Raw genomic sequence first — 22,531 nt, forward strand, 5'->3', positions numbered from 1 at the left:
GCGCTTGTGAAGTGGCTGTTTGGTCTCTCCAATGTAGAGGTCTGGGCATTCCTCGCTGCACTGTACAGCATACACCACATTGTTAAGTCTGTGTTTTGGCGTTTTGTCTTTCGGGTGAACCAGTTTTTGTCTGAGCGTGTTGCTGGGTCTGAAATGCACCGGGATGTCATGCTTGGAGAAAACTCTCCTGAGTTTCTCTGATACACCGGCTACATAGGGGATGACAATGTTGTTGCGTCTGTCCTTCTTATCCTCCCTCGCTGGTGTCTGGTCTTCTTTTCTGTGCCTCTTTGCTGACTTTATAAACGCCCAGTTAGGATAGCTAAACGTTTTGAGTGCTTCCTTTACATGTGTGTGTTCCTTCTTTTTCCCTTCAGGCTTAGAGGGAACATGTTCTGCCCGGTGGTGTAGGGTCCTGATTACTCCAAGTTTGTTCCAGAGGGTGATGGGAGTCAAAGAGGAGGTACTGGTCCGTGTGTGTGGGCTTCCGGTAAACTTCGATGTTGAGGTTGCCATTCTCGTCAATGTGCACGGCGCAGTCCAGGAAAGGCAAACAGTCGTCCTTTGTGTCTTCCCTGGTGAACTTGATGTTTTAATCCACAGCGTTAATGTGCGCAGTGAAGGATTCCACTTCTTGTGTCTTGATTTTGACCCAGGTGTTTTGTTTTTGACGCACATTCTGTGGAAGATTAGCAGCAATCTTCCACTCCAGCTTGTTTATCAACCATAAACCCAGACAAAGTTTTCATTTAATTTAATTTAAAAGTCGGATTCTTACCCTTGCTCAGCATAGTTAGAAAACTCAAAAACCTGTTTCATTTGTTTGAAGGGTCACAGTCTTTCCTCACTGTGTCCATCATGTCTTCCTGTTTCTCCTTACAATGCACACAGGTCTTCACCTACACTCATCCCGAGGCTCTATGAACTGGAAAGAGGGAGGGCAATACCTCAGGCAGATCATCAGACAGCACGAGTGCCAATTAAAGGCTCCACTTTAGCGTGAGGGGTTCACTTTAGAGTGGTTCATGGTCAAAGTAGCTATTCCTGTTATTTGAATCTACCTTCGTACTTCTACCCCTACATCTGATTTTGGAATCACAGTGTCTGTTCTCTATTCCTCACTCTGTTGTTGTTACTGCTGTCCCTCCTCCTGCAATTCTGCACAGCTAATGTTAGAAACAGCAGCCTCTTGTGACTGTGAGAGCTCGTTACTAGTTGACAGTGCAGCTCTTAACATGCCAGTTAATTCGACACATACATAAAAAGAACTATTTCTTAATATATCTCTCTTATCTTAGCTTTTCTATCTTTTTACTTTTGTTTGTTCAGTTTTATCCACTCCATCCACATAAAACTCTTCTGTAAGGTGTGTGAGTTTAAAGGAAAGCTAAGGGCAGGGGCCTGTTGCATTAGTAAATTTGATTGTGCAATCCAGTGTCAGTTCAATTACATTAAATTCAATTTTATTTATATAGCACCAAATCCTAACAGCAGTTGTCTCAAGGCGCTCAAATAGTCGGTAATGAAAATGGATGAATATGCTGCTCTCAGTGCTGGTAGGGACGGTGTGCAGAAGCCCTTTAAGCTCGCTTTCAGCCTGTCGAATTATATTGACAAAGAAAAACATAATAATATTATAATATTAATACCCGTCAGCCCACAAATGCATTGGCCCAGTGTGACAGATCACTGTACCAGGCCTGGGGGCTTTGGGATCTGCAGGTAGGGAGAGAGGTGGTTAAAGGCAGCAATCGCTAAGGGTTGATTACAGTTGTAGAACATCATGGTGTCTCTTGGAGGAGGAGAGTGGGCAGGCAGGGGGATCCCAGGTAAGTCCATGTTTCCAGTAAAAGTGTCAACAGGCGCAATGAGGCAGTGCTGCTTTTCACATTTAGCTCCAAAAATTGGCAACAGGTACATTTCTTTAGAAAAGCCTGTAGCTCTTACATCTCACAATGCTTTGCAGGGTATCATCGATGTGCAGTGTGCACAAACGGAGAGTAAAACTAATGTAAATTTTCCATGTTAATCACCAGGGCAGAACAGCGTCGACAGCATTTCACCTTTAGTATTTAACCATTTGATTTAATGACAAGTCATGTTTTCGGTGTCTTCAACAGCTTTTGTTTGTTTGTTCTGTTGTTCTGTTGTATTTAATGCACAGACCAGCGACTGCAGAATGCTGTAGATACCCCCACTCATTTATATTTTCAAAAAGTTTAAAACACCAGTCCAGCAAATCTCTGCTTTCGTGTAATTTTCAACAAAGAGAATCAGATTTGCAACAAAATGTAAATGGTTTTATTTATTTTGCCTGTGCTCCACGTCTCCACCAAATTCCAAAACTGTTCAAATTACTTTGCTGACAGACAAATGAACATGAGACATACTTTCACCAAGGCTTTACAATCATAATACTTTGTAATTCACAATTCAGGAAAATCTATAAGTATATTTATATTTTTATATATAGGTTGGTGATATTTCTATCCAGATGTGGTTTTCATCACCGAATTTTCCATGAATTCCTGAGACAAGAAAATCCTGAAAGCATTCATTAGGGACTGAACACTGCAGAACGCCCGTCGAAATTGCAAGACAAATATTAATAACTTCAAACTAAGAAAATAAACCATGAATACAGATGACGTAACCCAGAGATGTTTCCTTAAACAGGGATACAGCACAGAATTGATACAGAAGCACAACGAAGAGCAAAACAAGACAACATTTAAGAGAGCAAACAATTATCCATGGACAACTGAATCATAAGAGGCTAACTGCACGGGAGCAAACTTCGAGGATTTAGTGGGAATACTGTAAATACAGGTAGGCGATCACAGACGCAGAGTTGAGAGTAATGGTCAGCAGAAGAAAAGGTCACAACCTGGAAGGATGGTGGAGATTCTGAACATTTAGCTGAAAACAACAGAAGCAAAAGACAGTAAGTGCAATTATATCTGAAATAACATCTTAGTAATGCAGGCAACACAAGTGCAACAGGCCATTCAATATGTTTTACAAGCAGGTCTATATTTACAGATAACTTGGTGGCCACGACAAAAGAACTCATTGATGAATCCGTCAGCTTTAACAGAGGTGCTCAATTTGCTGACAAGATATTTGACTCCGTACGACTACAAACAAATCCTCATGTTTAATGTTTCCTGTATGGCCTCTGCAAATCCATAGCATCACCTATCTAAAGTCTAGATTCAGACACTCGTTTCTTATACAATGAGCGCAATGCCCCTCGTTACAGCGTCAGCAAGTCACAGTCAGTTTAAACCAGGGGTCGGCAACCTGCGGCTCTTTAGTCCTTATACTGCGGCTCCGCGTTTGGGAAAATAAATTAGAAGTATTTAGCTGAAGTGTATTTTATTTATGTTAGTTCTGTTTTTTAACTTGTAGTTCTAAATTGGAAGATTATTGTGATTTTGAAGTATAAAAATAAAATTATATTCTATTATTTTTTCATCGCTCAAAATAAGCGTCACTCGCGGAAGCCGGTGTACCCGCCGAAACGCCGTGCGAGACTTTCAACCCCAGGTAGGCCAGTTATGGAAAAACAAACACCGCTCACGCCTCACAGATGACAGCTTACAGTCCTGCGTAAAGATGAAAGTGACTTCGCTGTGCGCAGAGGTTCAGGAGCAGAAGTCCCATGTTAAACATATCACGGCAGACCCGACGATGTTTGCATGAACACGCTTTTCAGCATCTCTTTATTGACCACTTTTCACACACAGTTGCTGTACGCACACAGCCGGCTGTAGCCTTTCAGCTCACAGCCCGACACACAACAACACAACAGCACAGACGTTAAGGCGGCGAGGCGTGATTGCAGGTGCTGCTCAGGTGCGTCGCCTTCCCTGCAGCGGCGCTGCAGACCACGCCCCGCCACACACATTAACCAGGTAAAATACATATTTAGGCAGAATTTTGCAAATAACTATTTTTCATTTTTTAGCAGCATCGAGCTTTTTTTCCAATTATTTTTTAAAAGTCAGGTCAAGGCTCCAAAAGCCCAGAGGCGATATAAGGGTGGCGGCTCACAGCAGTTTTTGTTTGCTGGATCATTTTAGTTCAGCTTTCCTTTTGTTATATTTCTTTAAGAGTTCAAAATGTGTTAATTACATAAATAAAATGTAATTTTCTCTGTAGCACTTCATGGATTTCATAAGCAACACACCTTAGTTGTTCACACAAAGCATAAAGGTAAAAAACAATATACAGTGTTATCTTCATTTTAGATGTCAGAAAGTATTTGCGGCTCCCAGTGTTTTCTTTTGCGTGGAAACTGGCTCCAAATGGCTCTTTGGGTCTTAAAGTTTGCTGACCCCTGGTTTAAACCTTTAGTGTGTTTTCAGCATCATCTTTGAGGTCCCAAAACAAGCAAAATATCAGCCTTCAATAGTGTCTCAATTCGGTACCCACTGTTTGTCTATCAACAGTAAGAAGAGGCCACACAGAACATCAGTACCTTAAAGTTTACAGTGCACTTATTCTGGGTGGCAAAACACTATCAAACTCTTTAATGTTTAGTTGTTTATTTAGAAAAAAAGATTAAACACTCAATTAAAAACTTAATTTAACAAAAATTAAGATTTTTGTAATTTTCTAAAGCATTTTTTAAATTAAAGCAGTAAAATGGACAGCCTGATGCTCTGAAATCAATTTACTAATAATGCATATTTTATGGCACAATTCATTATTAAATCACAAAGTGGTTGATTTAAATGTGCAAGACTCTTGGTCATTCATGTGCTGTCACAACTTACATAGAGGTCATGTCATTAAGAGCATGGTCCAGTTCCTCACTGATGGCTTTGTACTTGAGCTTTTGTGCATAAAGTTCATCTGTGGGTATAAAGACAGACAAGAGACAAAAATGAAGAAAGAAAACAGACAGTTTAAACAAAGAGGCTGAAACTGATCTGCAGAAACATTCACAGAACTAAGCAGTTCTTTCTTAAATAGAAGAGTCCAGTTAATAAGAGTAGCATTGTTTCCTGTGTTAGTGCTGCTCACTGTCTTGGACTCTTCATCACAGCCGAACTTACTGGAGACATCCTCCCATACATGTGTATACATATATATATATATATATATTCATACATACATACATATATATATATATATATATATATATATATATATATATATATATATATATATATATATATATATATATATATATATATATATATATATATATATTCATACATACATACATATATATATATATATATATATATATATATATATATATATATATATATATAGATATATATATATATATATATATATATATATATAGAATATATAGAACGGCACAACTCCCGGCACGTCATTTTCAGATCACCGCGGACTTTTGCTACTCAGGTTAAACGTAAAATATAAGTCACTTAGACAACCTAAAAATGCTATTGTTGGGCTTTTTTCAGTGTTTTATTTGTTCGTGAGTAAATCGGTTTGGCTGAGATTAAAGTTATTAGATTAGATAAAATAAAACTTTATTAATTCCCCGGGTGGGTTCCTCCTTGGTTTTCACACAGCTGACTAAACGTCAAACAGAAAACTGATTAAACAGAAGTATGAGACGGTCGAGAATTTACGCCAGTGTCCTGTTATATTTTAGATAGCACGGAGCAGACGGCCGAGTTTATTAAACTCCACAGAGACAGCGGTGACGCTGATCTGAAGGCTAGACCGTCCAATTTCCACAGCCGTTTACTTCCGGCCTACCCGACCTTCTGAGGACCCGGCCCACGTAGACCGCGAAGGCCGGGTCCTCAGGAGGATGCAGCCCATGAATTTGGACACAACCATAGCATGTTCTGACTGAGAGATTTCTGAAAATATTAAAACGTACAGCTCTGCTATCACTTCCAACATAAATGAAGACAGGAAACTAAACAGCAGTGACGTTTGTAGGGTTACTGAAGTTGGGCTAGCTGGTATATAATGATGTGCCACGTGTCGCTAGTGACACAGCTATGTTAGCATAACAAACACAGTGAAGCTGCAGGATGGACGCTAACTTTTTTCCACTCGATAAAAGTTAACATGAGGGTTCCCGATGGTTAGGGACAAATGCAATCGCATGGCAGGATGCTGTAAACAGACCAAACTTCAGTCAGGAGAACAACTGAGATAATCCATCCACAATACGAGGTTAGTCATTAATATACTGCAACAACATGGGAATAGAGCAGCTGCAGAGAATTCAACATTAATGAATCAATGGTACAGAAGTGGAGGAAGCAAGAAGAATAAGTTGAGTAAAGTGTGACTTATTTGACTGTTTTGTTTCGCTTAGTGCGCCTTATAATCTGGTGCGCCTGATGGTCTGAAAAATACGGTAATTAAAGAGTGAATTTTGTTGAGAAATGAGTGTTTTACCTTCCAGATCATCAATTGTCTTCTCGAGCTTGGCCACAGATCTCTCAGCAAACTCAGCTCGCGTCTCGGCCTGTTAAAGCAACAACTTTTGATCAGACAAAGTTGAAGAAGTAACAGAAATGCAGCAGTATGTTGACCTCTCAAAGCATCAAAACATTTAGAGCCCAGCACTCATTTAAATGTAGAAAATATTTTAAATAGATAAATAAAATGATTAATAAATCCAGCATTTAGAATATCTACAGGTCATTTTTCTTTCTTGCTCACCTCCTTCAGTTTGTCAGTTAGGATCTTAATTTCTTCCTCATACTTGTCCTCCTTTTGCGAGTACTGTGTGGAAGGAGAAGATTAGTCAGAGGGTGAGGTCTGCAGGATGGTGAAGTGTCACAGCAGGGCAAGGAGATACTTGGTTTGAGTCTAAACCTCCCGAGTGTACTGTGTCAGCTTCTTTATTGTTATATGTAAAAAGTCACATTTTGAAAATATATGTTTACTTTCAGTGTCTCTGGCCTTTCCTTACCTTCTCAGCCCTGGCCTCCAGGGACTTTAGGTTATTGGTGACATTCTTCAGTTCATCCTCCAGCTCAGCACATTTACTTTTAGAGTTTTTAGAAGACAAAAACAGGTTGGTGCAGAAAACTCACAGTTTAAATGTTTGCCATGATATGTAAAAAAAAAACCTGTAAACACTTGAAGCAGTGCTCCTAGGAAATAATTGCTTCTGTCCTTCAAATAAAAACCAAACATGAGGCAGGTAACACGGTATATGTACTCACGCCTCAGCCAGCTCTGCCCTCTCCTCTGTACGCTCTAACTCTCCTTCTACAATCACCAGTTTACGAGCAACCTGAGTAGAAAGTGTGAGAGTTTAAGGTCCTGCACCGTGGATTTGCTATTTTTCAGTATTATTGTAATAACAACACAGAGGTAGATACAGTTACCAGCTCCTTTCAAATGTCTTTGGTTCCTAAAGAAAGTGCATCACTGCAGCGGACTGCAACAGACAAGAACAAAAACACTCGCCTCCTCGTATTTGCGGTCAGCCTCCTCAGCGATGTGTTTAGCTTCCTTCAGCTGAATCTCCTGGAGCTCCATCTTCTCTTCATCTTTCAGAGCTCTGTTCTCAATGACCTTCATGCCTCTGTGCAGACAAACCATCCTTACTTTACAAACACATACAAATACGCTGCTAAACATTTTTAACCCTCATGCTTCGTTCATTTCATGTAAAACAATTCTGTGTTCCCGATCAAAAGTGGCTGTTCCATTAGGACTCTTTATAGAAACTATAATAATAGATATATTATCACTATATGTTGTGTTAGATTTTTGTAATCAGCTCAGGTTCTTGTGAGCATTACAGCCTTTCTAAGTCTCATTAATCTGAAAAAACAACACTTCTGGATTAGTTTGACTATAAGAAATGATCAGATGAAACACAGTCTACTGTTTATCGCAGGCTACTTTGGATAAGTTACAACATTAAGAACATTTGTTTTTAAACCATTTCAAATCTTTTATAGTCACATAAAGCAACACCTGTTGTGGTCCTGGCCAAAAGTGAACGGGAATGTTTTATTTGTGTGACTAGGAAATTATCCCAAAACTGCACTTCTGACATATCTTTATGCCATGTTTAGACTGCTTGCTTGGCATATACTTTTTGAAAGGGCAGCGTCCCCTACCGGTGACCAGACACTGTGATGTTTGGACTTGGACATGAGTGATGAGTGGCTGCTATTCCACACACTCGTCACAAACCTCTAATCACTGCCAGTTTGTCTTGCTGATGATGACCCTGAATAGTATTGTGGCTGTCAAAGTGAATCGCCCATAACAACATGTAAATCATGTTTAATTACGGTCATGTTTAATTAATCAGGAACAATTCAAAGCAGGATTCGATGGTCATCATCATTCCTCTTTATCTGGATTATATTCGGTGCCATCTTCAGCTTCTGATCCATCCTCACTGTCAGTTTCCTGGCCTCTCTCCTCCTCACCAGTGTGGTGATCAAATATGTAATCAAGAGCCTCACTTAGGATACATGGACCTGTCATGGTGCTGCCACACAGTGACCTGTCACCATAGCTACACAGTGTTTTCTGTGGGGCAGATAGGATTTGATGCATAGAACAGTTCATTTTGAAAATCTGTCAGCTAAATAAAAGAACGTGGTATTAATAACCTCTGTTTAGATGCTTAGGTTGTAACTTGGCTACCTACTTCGCTGCTGCCTTACATATGACTGGGAGGAAGCTAATAATAGACTGTGCAATAATACACAATTAAAAAAATGAGTATAGCACCAACTCAATGAAACTTTCAGATATTGACCTGATCTGTTAAGTAGCAAAGGGGATTGTTTGAGCTGCTTTGGTCCTAATAAAACTAACAAGTGCACCAGAGAAGCAACAATGAAACACGTCCTAAACAGGAAAGGTTTAACAGGTGGAGGCCACTGACTTTTTCCCCTCCTCATCTTTTCTGAATGTTTTTTTTTGGTACTTTTTCGTTTTGCATTTGGCTGGTGTTGGTGTAAGTACCAGTAGCATGAGGCGATGCCTTGGCCTTACAGAGGTTACACAGATTGTCCAATTGTAAGGATCCCTGTTTTCTGTTGGACTCGTCAAGGTTGTTAGTTTGGTCGCTTTTTCTAAGTTTGTTATGTAGTTTCATTGCAGTCACGTGCATGTAGCTTTTCCTTTTCCTTCCTAGTTGAATCATTTGCATTTCTAGTTACTTGTTCCATTTCGTGTCCTCGTTGTCTTGGTCTCGTCTGTGTTCCCCCCAGCCCGTCATGTCCCTCGCGCTCTCTCTCCTTGTCTCATGTGCATTGTGTTCAGTTTTGTTTCCCCTCTAACGTTTGTCTAGTTTGCTCCAGCTGTGTTTCTATGCATCTCCACTTCTCTTATGTATACACTCTGTCAGTGTCTCTTATGTTCCAGTCATGGGTCTGATGACCTCCAAGTGTTCCTGGTTTCTAGTGTACCCCCAGTTTAGGTTTCCTGTTTAGTTCCTGGCGCCTGTTTTGTATAAAGTCTGATCAGCCAGTACAAAGATCTCGCTTGCTGTTTAAATTTCCATCTGCTTCCATGTCTGCACTAAGCTCAAATACTCAGTAGCTATTCAACATCTATGGAGTTTTTTACTGATATATTAAGATACATTTTCAGTTCCAGGTCTTTTTTGTGTGGTTCTAGCACAGCATGTTCATGAACCATCCAACAGGAAAAGTGTGGTCACTGACATTCAAGCTGTTCCTATAACGCTTGACTTGTGATACTCATCGCAGAAGAACAATAGAGGTCACAGCAGAGTCACCTCTCGCTCTCATCTGCAGCCTTCTCAGCTTCTTCCAGTTTCTGCAGAGCTGTTGCCAGCCTCTCCTGAGCGCGGTCCAGCTCCTCCTCTACGAGCTGGATACGTCTGTTGAGGGAAGCCACTTCTGCCTCTGCCTGAGAATGCAAGGAGCAGATTAATTAGAAAAACAGTCTGTTACATACGCTGCACATGTCTAACACAGTAAAAGCAGCATTTCCTGATAGAAGCGTATTGCATGTTATTCCAAAGAGATGGATAATATAATGTGGATTTGGACAAAGCTTTTCCAAAGAATCTCTTCAAATAACCTTTTTGGTTTTCAGTGAGTTAGGATGATGTACTCAGCCAGAAGCTTATCATGACACAGTGCATGTACTCTCTCTTTTTCCACATTTTGTCACATTACACCATTATTCCAAAACGGATTAAATTCATTTCCAAAATTCCACGTACGATGTTCCATAATGACAGCATGAAAAACCCTTTGCTTGAATTTTTTTTTAAACATACATTTACAAATATTAGATTTAACAGGTCTTAAATCAAGTCTTGGCTCTGGCTAGGTCACATAAGGATCATAAAGTGACTCCTTTGTTATCTGGACTGTGTGCTTAGGGTCTTTGTCCTGTTGAAAGATGACCTTCGAGGCCCAGAGCAGTTTGGAGCAGGTTGCTACCATCATGCTTCACTGTAGAGATGGCATTGGCCAGGTGATGAGCGGTGCCTGATTTCCTCCAGACATCACGCTTGGCATTCAGGCCAAAGAGCTAAGTGTTTGTTTCATCAGAGCAGGGAATTTTGTTTCTCATCGTGTGAGAGTGCTTCAGGTGCCTTTTGGAAAACTCCAACTTACTTTTACTGAGGAGTGGCTCTGGTCTGGCCTCTCTATGATACATACCTGATTGCTGGAATGGTTGGGGTGTTAGGGCGAAAACAGGGTGCCACTGTTGGCCGAAGACAAAGGAAGACTCAGCAGTGAAGGTGAGTTAGGAGGCATCGAGAAAGACAGAAATGCAGGAACGTGGAAAAGAGTAAGGAGTCCGTATGGACTATGGCTCATTAAGGGAGATATTATGAAGAGAAGGAAAACAGACATATTGTGTGTACAAGAGACCAGGTCGAAGTGATGAGGCCAGTAGCATTGGAGGTGGATTCAAACTGTTCTAGAGAGAGAACTCGATTATGGGTCATTTTGAAGGAAGTGTATATGAATAGTTCTGTTCAGGTGAAGAGTCTGTCAGACCGGAGCATTAGTTCGAAGCTGTACATCAAATAGGTGAATGTTAATGCGTGTGCTCCACAGTCAGAAAAGTTGAATATAGTGGTAATGAGTGGTAACTGGTGTCAACTTTAACAGACATGGGAACACGGGTGATGAGGAAGTGATTTCAGCAAAGGATGGAAATGAGTGGTCAATGCATGCTTCAAGAAGAGGAAGGAACACAGGGTGGCATGTTAAGGTGGAGGAAGGTGCACACAGGTGAAATACATCTTATGCACAACTGGCAATCTAGTGGACATATGTAACCTGGTCTGCACGGCACAGTGGAAGGAAATCGCATGCCAAATATCAAACCATATTCGGTTTCAGGCAATAATAGGTGATAGAAGCCTCTCCACACACCTTAATGAATCCAGTCCCTGCATACAAACATGTCCTAGGACTTCGTTTAATGTGGTCAGACAGAACCAGACCAGGAGCCCCATAGACTCACACAACCCTGGATTTATCCCAAATGTAACGGATACTTGATTTAAGAAATGGAAAGATATGGGTTTGGTTAAATATTTTGATTTACTTAAAGGGACCAATTAAAAAGGTTTTGAAGATTTGAAAGAAAAAGGACTGACAAATAAAGACTTCTGTAGATTTTTACAAATTAAACATAAGATTGAAAGTATATTTAACAGAAAGATCTTGAAGGAGCTGTGTCGGTGTTCTGAATGTTTTCCTAATGGCATAAAAATCTATTTCAGGAATTAGACCCATTTCTAAAATATACCAAGGTTTACAAGCATTGAAAGGGCAAAATAAAACAGCTAGAATAACTCTTTAACCAATTAAAGAGCAGGTATAAGTGAAAAGATACAGATTCCCCCGTTCACAAGATGGCAAGTACACAAACAGTGTCTCTGCTGAATGCACAGATCTCACAGATTCCACAGCTGCCAGTTTCATCGTGCAACAACAAAATTTACTGAACCAGCAGCACACGAAGACCAGAATTACGATTCACATTTGAACAACATTAGCAGGAATTCTGTCTTTTCTGTCTTGCTACCAAAAAATCCACCTCGATAAAACCACATTTCCTGCAGAGCTCAAGGGCTTGAAGGCAGTTTCCATCATGAATTGCTATTTTCTGCCTAACTGACTTGTTCACGCACAGATACATTATGCACTGGAGTACTGTTGTGTACAGTATTGTGTACTTTTGAGTTCTTTTGGTTTTGCAAAAATGCCGACTGCCAAGAAAACCTCATTTCTGCTTTTTGATACCTAAGAAATTTCAGCTGTAACAGATGGCGCCAGATTGCAAAATGCTTAGCTATGTCTGTCAAGAGTGGGACCCAGGCAGAGGTGGGACCCAGTTACAGGACTCAAACACGAAGAGGGTAAACTGGAAGAGGCAGCTTTATCTCTGTACACACAAAAACTAAACATTGAAAACTGGGAACGAGTAGTGAGGAGAACATGGAGCATTGAGAAACACAGCCAGTGGACAACACACCAGTGAGCAGAGGGAGACTGAGGCCTTAAATACACACAGGATAATGAGAGGATGGGAAACAGGAGGGAACGCAGCAGGAAATAATCAGACTAACAGGAAGGGAGGAAGCAAAACTGAACACACTGAACACAGGATGAGAGACTGCCAAAATAAATCAGGAAACATACTAAGACGCAGACTAAGATATACAAACACTGGGACAGGGGATGAGACAGACTGAGAAGATGGAGAGGGCGACAGACATGACAGGCTGGGGAGAACACAGACGAGACCAAGACAACCAGGACACGAAAGGGAACAAACAATTCAGAACTGGAAATACAAATGATTAAACTGGGAAGAACAAGGAAGCTAAACAACACCAAATGAGAACCTAGAAACACAGAAACACTGAGTCATGATGTTTTCTCAGTGATCTGTGAGTGGGTCCCTCTTTCTGCTGGTTTTATGACACAACAATCTGACCACAATGGGCTCAACAGACACTGATTTGCACCAGGATGCAATCACCATCCAATGACAACAGTGGGGAGAACATGAGTGAGTTCTTTGTGGCCTCACTTCAAATCAGGACATTCTGCTCCAAAAGATAGTTGAATGCAGCAAATTCATGGTGAAAGTGCAGGCAGTGGTAGTTCCCATATCCAGGAAACATCTACAGCAGCGGTCCCCAACCTTTTTTGCGCCGGGTTTATGCCCGACAATATTTTCACGGACCGACCTCTAAGGTGTCGCGGATAAATACAACAAAATAAAACTAGTACCGGTACCGAAAAAAGAAGATTTATTCATAACACACGTGAAAAGACCCAGGAAAACCGAGTTAACGATAAAAACGATAACAAAATAACGCTGAAAACCGATAAAAACCCTGAAAACTATACATTTCACACCTGAGCCTCAACTCTCGCGGCCCGGTACCAAACGACTCACGGACCGGTACCGGCCCGGGGGTTGGGGACCGCTGATCTACAGTGTCTACTTTTTAGGTTTTTCCAACTTCTATCGCTGGTTTATCGGGAACAATAGCAAAGTCTGACTTTTCTTAAGACACCTTTCTAGTGGAATGTCTCAGCCTGGGAAACCTTCGACCATCTTGAGCATCTGCTCGCCTCTGCGCCTATTCTTGCTCAACACACTCTAGTTCATTGAGGAGGTTGACACGTTGGATTCTGGGGTAGATGCAGTGTTATCCCAGAGGGCTGCATAAAATGCACCCCTTGGCTTTCTTTGCTCATCTGCTGTCACCCACAAAGCACAATTACAACATGGGGAGGTGAGAACTGCTGGTGGTGAAGCTGGCGCTGGAAGAATGGAGGCACTTGAAGAGGAAGCTGAACATCCCTTTGTTGTTTGGATGACCACAAGAACCAGCAAAATGATCAAACTCACTCCAAGCCAGGTGGTCTTTTTCTGGTTGCCCAGTTTAACTATACAAACTTCTACCTCCCAGACTCGTGGAGCACCAACGCAGAGGCTCTCTCCCCCCAAAGAGAGTGAACCAATCCTCCCAGCCTCCCTCGTCGTTGGATCTATCACCTGGAAGATCGAGTCTCTGGTCGGTGCCGCGCAGCAAAACGAGATAGATCCTCAGGTTGAGCGTAATAATATCTGTGATTCATACAGAATGGCAGCCATGGCTTGTGCTGATGAGGTCATGGTGATAATTATGAATCAAGAGAATATAGAAAGATTAAATTACTATAAGAAAAGGTCCTCTGCTGAACCACGATGAAGGTGGAACCTTTGAACATTTATTGTTAGACTGCTACAGAGCAGCAGGTTTTATCATTGACAGCAAACTAAAATCTTTAAATTATGGTTTATTTGAAGGACTACTGATGGATAGCAAAAGAGATTTATTTTGGTAAATCGTGTCCATAATCAACACTCTGGAAAATGAGAGCTAAAGAATTATTAATAGTGATATTGTCTTAAAAGACATTAGTACTATCCTTTGGACAGATAAATTCCCTTTTTCCTGGAATATTTTAAATATTTGTATAAATATATCTATGTTTTTGTACGATTCTCATCCGATGTAACTGCCATATCTTTTGAAGAAAGGGTTTTTGAAAATGGCTTTGATTGTTTGATTTCAAATCCAGTGTGGTGCTGTATAGAGGCAAAATTACAAAAAGTGTGCCACTGTCCAAAAACATATGGACTGTACCTAAGAGCTAAATTAGTGGACTGAGTTTCTGTAATTAATGGCTCGACTGGTTCGACTGGCTCGGCTGGTTCGACTGGCTCGACTGGCTCGACTGGATTTAATGGGGTCAGCCATTAAACAAAAGGACTCCGCCGCCTCACCGCTTGTGTGCACCAATGACTTTCTGATCATAACATTGGACATCTGTCCAAAAGAGGTTTTGAACACTGATTTGTATGGATAACATAAAACAAATAAACAAAGAAAAATATGGAGAAATAGAAATAACTATCGCTTCTCTCAGAGGAAATCTTTCCTCTTCTGTCTCTGTTTATATTTAGTCAGTTTCTGTGTTATTTATGGGTTTTTGGTTAATTCCTCTTCCTCCCTTTGAACATTACTTTCCTCATGTCTGACCTTCTACTCTTGTCTTGTCTTTCCTTGTGTATGATTATCTGCCCCCCCCCCGCTCTTTTCTGTAGTTTAATCCGTGTCTGACTTTCCTCAGTGGTGTATCATTTCTAACCACCCCTCAGTGTGTGTATAAAAAGTCATTTTGTCATATCATCTGTTTGTTTTCCATTTGTTCCCCTCTCCTTTCAGCCTCTTATGGCCTGCGTTTGTATTTCACTTCAGCGATGTCTGACAGAGAGCCTGTCCTGTGAATCTGACGCTAGTTTAAATTCTCAAAGTCAGTGTGTGAAAGAGAACCATTTGGATGGACACCTTTGAGAACTAAACATTGTAGCACGAGCTGAAGTATGAAAGTAAAACGGGTGGAGAAAGGTGAGTGCAATAGCCCACTGGTTTATGATAGTCTAGTTCTTATTGTGCTGTGAGAGCCACAGTGAATGAGCCTAAATTAGGCTACATCCATTAAATAAAGGCCATCAGTTACTGTGATCTGGGAGGCATGGGTACCTAAAATGGACTTGAACAATTGTTAATCTCACTGCCAAGGTTGGGTGGTTGACATCAGAGTTAAAAAGGGCTCTGAATCCCCCAACAGCTGTGAGACGTAAGCATGATGAGAATGGAATGCAAGGCTGAAACAGGAACTCAAACTGGCTTGGTTTACACTGACCATCAGTTCATGCTGTGTGAGACACAATGCCACCGCTGAGCGAGCGCTGTATCATGTATTACAGTTTCTTGGCCTTCCCAGTCATAAAATAGGGGAAAAAATCTCCCAAAGAGTCACATCCACGTCCTGCTAATCTGTTTGCTTTGTGGAAGAGACATATTTCTTTTGTATTTTCAGAATGTAAAGGTTGGTCAGTAATCAATAATGTGGTATTATGAAATGCACCAAACACACCACTGTGAATTAGTTTTACTCACATCAGCAGCTTTCTTATCAGCAACTTCAAGCTTCTCCTGAGCATCCTTTAAGGCCTCGGAGTATTTATCAAGCTCATCTTCTGTTGCTTTCAGCTTCTTTTGCATTTGTATAAGCTCGTCTTCATGCTGATAGCGTGGGACAAGAAACACAGGGTTAGATTTTAATGTACATTTTTGGACAGACTTTCCTCAGCAGCAGACTCAGGTCCTTGTTTGACTACCATCCACCAAAACCACAGATAAAACATAACTGGGTCTCTGGAAAGTCTCAAAAAGTCATCTTTCCTATTTTCATTCATCATTCTCATTGGTACAAGATGCTAAACTACACCACATACTAAGCTCATATAAACCACCAGACTGATGAGTCCGCTTCATGTGATTTGCAGCTGTGTGACCTACCTGCTTGCTTCTGTCTTCAGCTGCTTTTCTGTCCGTTTCAGCCTGTTCTGCCTGATCCAGCGCATTTTCCTTGTCCAACTTCAGCATAAGCATTTTCTTCTTGATGGCCTCCATTTTTGTTGATGTGTAATAGCGTTTTCCTGAAAAGATCAATACTAATTGGTGCAGAACCTGAGACTGGCAAACTGGAAGAGAGACCAACTCTAACAAAGCAGCAGACTATTTATATGACAGACAAGGAGACACTCCCCCAAAATCACACACAACTGTACTCTGCAGATTAGCTGGAAAGTGAACCTCCACACAAGCACCTCAGAATATCTTTGATCTGCTCTTATCATGTAGCTGTGAAGAAGGAAGGAAAAAACAGAAATGAAATGTGTTTTCAGGACCACTTTTGTCATGACTGTTGTCTGTCCTTCCATGCACATACATGGACAGTGTTGGTCAAGTTACTTGAAAAAAGTAATCAGTAACTAATTACTGATTACTTCCCCAAAAAAGTAATCCCGTTACTTTACTGATTACTTATTTTCAAAAGTAATTAATTACTCAGTTACTTACTTACTTAGTTACTTTTTAAAAACACGATTTACAACCTGAATAGGTGATAAAGTGATAGATCTTTCAGCCCAATTCTACTTTTTCTGCATAATCCATCATACAAAATGTAATCAAATGGAAAAGTCTCTTTTTAAAACTTGTTTTATTAGTTTTAATCTTTTAACTTTATGCATCAGGCAAAAATTTAATTATATGCAACATTCTCTGACTGGAAGAAATTTGTTTAACATTTAAACTTATTTTCTGCACATTCCAGCACATAAAATAATTTTTTTTGTGTTTACACTCAGTCTTTCAAATAGATGCAAGTAAAACACAGCAGAAAATAAATAAAGTCACAGACTAGCAGTCCTTTTGCTCTATTTTCACCTGTAAAGCAGGAGTAGGGTAGGCGGAGGTTTGCCCTGGTGCAGGTGTGCCGCAGCGGTCAGTGGAAGAATCCGCTTCTCCGTTTCTTGGTGCTCGCTCGGAAGTTTAGGGGTTTTTTTCGCTGTAAAAAGAAGTTTTCTTCCCACGCACAACGAACACTAATGTTTTTGTCACTTTTTATGGAATCAAACTCAAAGTAAGGTCAGTACTTCCACGCTTTAAACGCTGCACGCTTATACTCTCTCCCGCACTCGATATATGATCCATTGTTGATCTGCACACAGCTATTGTCACGAACGTCGCACTCGCTTACGTCACTGTCATGAGACATTCTCACAAAAAAATCACGGTTTTAGTAACGCAGTAACGCAGCGTTCCTACGGGAAAGTAACGGTAATCTAATTACCGTTTTTGCAATAGTAATCCCTTACTTTACTCATTACTTGAAAAAAGTAATCGGATTACAGTAACGCATTACATGTAGATGGGCAGTAACGCGTTACATGTAACGCGTTACTGCCCATCTCTGTACATGGAAAGCATAGAGGGAGAAAGAGTAGTACCAAGACACCGTCATGAAACACAGCAAAGCATCACTGACAACAGAAATGTTCATGAAATGACACGAACAGCTTGAAATGGTAGAACTGGGGTTGAGATTGTTTTGCAAAGCAGCAGACACAGGAAACAGCTGCTGTATACAGGCTGAAGTATCCTTAATCGTGTAAGACCTGAAACAGCTGAAGACGTGGGGTCCTTCAGGTCAGAAGACACAATGACACTAAGAACAACATGACCACTCCTTTCCATATCTCACTCCCACAGCTCACCACTTTACATCCCCCATCATCCCAGTGCATGCTGTTTACTGTTCACCAAAATAAAAGGATGGCCAGGATATTACTATGGTGTGTTGTTATAGCCCCGAGCTGGCCTGTTCATGGCTAACATGGAGCTAGTTTTGAGCTTATTCATTTCTTTTTGTATTTTTTCCTTCAAAGTGTTGAAACATTAAAATTTCCAAAAGAGGAAATGAAAAACAAAACTAACTTTTTCCTACCAAAAACCTTTCCAGGTGGAGCTCCGGGAGGAAAAATCAAGACTCTCTTTCATTTCGATGTGAGTCGTGCTAATAGACTGAATATCCTTAAGGGATATGTAAAAACTGCAAGTCGAAATTATATTTAGATGAGAAATTTTAATTAGTCATGTTGAATATATGAAGTCCTTATATGCAAAGTCAACAACCACGCTATTGCCATTCTTCAGTGCATCACTGACTATAGTAAGTGATGCTGAGTGTCCCTCCGTTACCCTTCACAGAGCCTACAGGCTCCTTTGCCTTCTATGACTCTCCTCCTCCAGCTCCAGAATCGCTGTCTCACCAGCTGAGCTGACCAATCAGTATGTCTGGCGAAGATGTGACGAGCACACTGCCGTGCATCAACCCCCGGAAAGCAAAAGCAAAAGGCCCAAACAGTATTCCAAAAAGGGTTCAGAGCTTATGAACTCACACAAGTCTGCACAGATATTTTTAACATCTCACTCTTTCAGACAGTGCCAGTGTGTCTGAAGAGAGTGAGAGCGCATCAAGAGTGCAGCAGCAATGTCATGAAATGCATTAAGGGGCTAGTTATGACCCACTACATACACTAACATGGACTGATGTGCCATAAAAATAGTCACTGTGCACTGGATGCAGAGTGGTCAGTATTGACGATCTGCTCTCACAAAGATGGCCAGCTCCTGTGTCAGGCTGCTCCTCCTAGGCTTTAACTCTACCTTTAATACTATTAGCAAACTATTGTTGCTGATAACTGCAACTGCAACCTCTGCAACTGGGTCCTGGACCTTTTTGACACACCACTAAATCACACCAACAGTCACATTAATGAATGACTGTGCAACAATACGAAGAAAACTCAAACGATCAGACGACCCCCTATGAAAAAACACTGACAGTGGAAAGAAAAAACTCCTTTTTCACAAGAAGTAACACTTGGAGGCCGTCTGCCACGACCAGCAGGAAATTAGGACAAAAGCATAGTGTGGCAGAGATCCAGAGATAAATAATAACTAACGACTAAGTGCAGAGTGGTGTATAAACAAATACAGAGTGCCTCCCATTATAATAATGGATTGGATTTATATAGCGCTTTTCAAGGCACCCAAAGCGCTTTACAACACCACTATTCATTCACTCTCGCATTCACACACCGGTGGAGGCAGCTACAGTTGTAGCCACAGCTGCCCTGGGGCAGACTGACAGAAGCGAGGCTGCCATATCGCGCCATCGGCCCCTCTGGCCAACAACAGTAGGGTAAAGTGTCTTGCCCAAGGACACAACAACCAGGACAGAGAGCCCGGGGATCGAACTGGCGACCTTCCGGTTACAGATACGCTTCCCAACCCCCTGAGCCACGGTCGCCTAATTATAAAGTGCTCTGGTATTGTACTATGGTACTATAAGACTGATTCTTCCAGACTTTGCATGTGAGGACAAGGACTTTAAATTTGATTCTGGATTTAGGAAGGAACCACATTTTGGATCAACTGAAGGCTTTTCAGGCAGATCTTAGGACATTTTGATAACTGAACTGAACTACAGTCGTCCAGCCTGGAAGTAATAAATGCATGAACTAGTTTTTCAGCCTGAGACAGCACGTTTCTGATTTTAGAGATATTGAACAAATGCAGTCCTACATATTTATCTAATATTCACACTGAAAGACAAAGGAAGCGAAACTAAACGTAAGACACAGAGAGAAGAATTTGGCATAATAACTAAGACTGAGCGAGCACACGAACACCGAGGGAAGAATCTATCAGGAATATACCGACTACAGTACTTTTCATGTACATTGTGACACAGAAGATGAAAGCTGAGGGTGACAGTTAGCAACACATTCAAAAGATCTCTGATTTCTGCAGTGAGACTTGGAACCTTCTATACAAAATGTAAACTGTGCAAATTCACCTTTTCACTTTAAATATTTCTTGACACCAAGAATTCATGTCATGAATCTGCTTAGAGAAACAGCAAACATCTGTGTGAGAATGTGGAACACTTGAATGGATAAATCTGTCTAAATCCAAAGAAGTATGAGCACTGAATGCTGCAGCTATCTGAAGAGCTAAAACTGCTAAGCTTTTCAGCAAGCCCATCCTCAACATCATAAGAGGAAAGAGTTGGTTTAATGCTTTCAACACTGTACCTTTGTTAAATGACAGATAATCTGCAATGGCCTCTATAGTGCTCATTTGAAAGTTAACTGCTGCTCCTGCTGCTACATCTTTGTTTCTCTTCAAAACTTAAATGTTAAATCTGGTTGGTTGCAGAATAATATTTGGTATTTTTATTTTACAAAACTAATTACGAAAATATTTTTCATATGTTTAGTCTAACAAACTTTTCTTTTCTTTCTCTGAAGTAGTTATATGTGAAGTAATATTTATTGTTCACATTAAATAAATTTGTGGATACATTGTGCAATCTATTTTTATCATTTTTGCTATTTTACCAGTTACCAGTAATATGTAATATTAATATGGTAAATACAGCATCTGGGAAATGACCATAATCATAGCTTTTAAAAGTTTAATACCTGAAGATGAACTCATAAAAATCATATATACTGTTTTTTTTTTTCGTCCCACACGCCATCAAACCGTTTAACTCCTCTCTGGAGGGGAGAGGGAGGGGAGACAGGAGGACAAAGGAGGGGGAACAACTAAGCTGTAGTGCCTCTTCACTGTGCAATGCTTTTGTTAATATCCAACAGTGCAATAGACTCACAATACTTGAAATGTGCAATTCCCTTGTATTCTTATTCCTATTTATTCTATTTGTCCCTTTTGTATACTCTGTATTTATATGTGTGTATATATGGTATATTTCTGCTCACATTCTGTAACTTCTGTCGGTGCTGTGCTACTGGAAACCAAATTACCCGGAGGAACCCACCCGAGGGATTAATAAAGTTTATCTAATCTAATCTAATATCTGTTAATTAATGATCAATCCCACATAAAATTACTGAAACTTTATTTCTTTTACTGTACATTTTGTATTTTTTTAATGTTGTTATTATATTTTTATTGTTTTATTGAGAAACAATTGATGATTTCTATTAAAAACACTACATGAATAAATTTTACTTACATTTGTAATTTCCTAACTAAACACAGTATCAATTAAATTTAAAATCCCTTAAAATTTAAATAGTATTTCAAGCTTTTTTATTTTTTTTTAATGAAATGTCCCTGTGATCAGATGGTTGGTTGTTTGCTAGAACAAATGCAATCCAAACTGACACTGTTGAAGGACTGCCTGCCCTGCGACAGTATTTCATGACCTGCCTTTGCTGCCTATAAATGGATCTCCCCTGGGATGAGTAGGGTAGATAGCCAGGGAGTTGAATGTGTCACTTATTCCCCCCTAAGCCCCAGTTAGTTATTAATAAACATCTTTTGGCTGACATTGTCTGAAGGATTAGAGTAAGAGACCGAGTCTGCAGCAAGGCAGACAATTCCCACATTATGTCATATCTATAAACTCTGGGAACATCGGTTCAGTTAAAAATGTTGTATCATGCCAGATCACAACAATAGTCCCCTCTTTGTATTGTAGAGAGGGTGTCTGTCTCCTGAATCCAAACTGGAAACTGGTTCCACAGAAGAGTTGTCTGCCTCCCAGTCTACTTTGTAATGGATAAGCCTGCAGTCTGAGAGGAAAGTTCTCTGTTGGAATATCATACTTGTACTGTATATGAGAAGAAGAATTTGAAATTCAATTCTAGATATAATACAGAACAAGTAAAGAGTAACTAATATGCAAAATAATACAATCCCAAATCGGAAAAAATTGAGACACTTTGTAAAATGGAGATAAAACGTCAGGGCACGGGCATATTTATCACTGCAGAGCACCCACATCTAGGAACTGTGAAGACCAGTTGCCAGTTCCCGAACACATTTGGAAAAATTGTTTGCAGCCCATGTTTCAGCAAAACCTGTGGTGGATGTTCTGGAGACTTATCCTGTTTGCCCCTAACGAAATATTGGAATTGGGTCATTTAATCTGCTGATCTCAATCAGACAGGTATGGAGTTTACAAACAGCGTTCACATCTTGAACTTCCATGTGCAGTTAAGGCTGCTTCTTTGTCCACTGCAGTTCATTTTTGTATGACGGGCACAAACCAGGAACAAACCAGGAACACTCATCGTGGAGCTTTCAAAC

The 22,531-nt window shown here is 40.4% G+C and overlaps 1 protein-coding gene across 2 annotated transcripts; it reads right to left on the minus strand.

The window, feature by feature from the left end:
• Positions 1-2,287: 2,287 nt before the first annotated feature.
• Positions 2,288-16,564, minus strand: LOC146362377 (tropomyosin alpha-1 chain-like). Of its 2 annotated transcripts, XM_084919651.1 has the most exons (10): positions 16,358-16,564; positions 15,956-16,081; positions 9,731-9,864; positions 7,429-7,546; positions 7,182-7,252; positions 6,926-7,001; positions 6,673-6,735; positions 6,406-6,475; positions 4,782-4,860; positions 2,288-2,919 (listed from the first exon to the last, which is right to left on the minus strand). In XM_084919651.1, exons 1-10 carry the CDS (start codon positions 16,469-16,471, stop codon positions 2,916-2,918), a joined length of 855 nt encoding a protein of 284 aa, XP_084775777.1. In that variant the 5' UTR covers positions 16,472-16,564; the 3' UTR covers positions 2,288-2,915. The 2 variants fall into 2 exon arrangements, with proteins under 2 accessions (XP_084775777.1, XP_084775778.1); XM_084919652.1 differs by lacking the exon at positions 2,288-2,919 and having other exon boundaries at positions 4,778-4,860.
• Between the last annotated feature and the right edge of the window lie 5,967 nt (positions 16,565-22,531).

Source organism: Perissodus microlepis, chromosome 22 (assembly GCF_051167445.1).
Source record: "Perissodus microlepis isolate ML-2025 ecotype Zambia chromosome 22, ASM5116744v1, whole genome shotgun sequence".
In the NCBI taxonomy this organism is placed as follows: Eukaryota; Metazoa; Chordata; class Actinopteri; order Cichliformes; family Cichlidae; genus Perissodus; species Perissodus microlepis.

Bases quoted from the DNA above. Each gene is read 5' to 3' on its own strand.
- LOC146362377 (XM_084919651.1), bottom strand. From the start codon at position 16,471: ATGGAGGCCATCAAGAAGAAAATGCTTATGCTGAAGTTGGACAAGGAA. The intron at 9,865-15,955 runs GTGAGTAAAACT...TTGCATTCTCAG, and splicing joins CTGATAAGAAAGCTGCTGAT to GCAGAGGCAGAAGTGGCTTC. The intron at 6,736-6,925 runs GTAAGGAAAGGC...CCTTCCACACAG, and splicing joins TGGAGGCCAGGGCTGAGAAG to TACTCGCAAAAGGAGGACAA.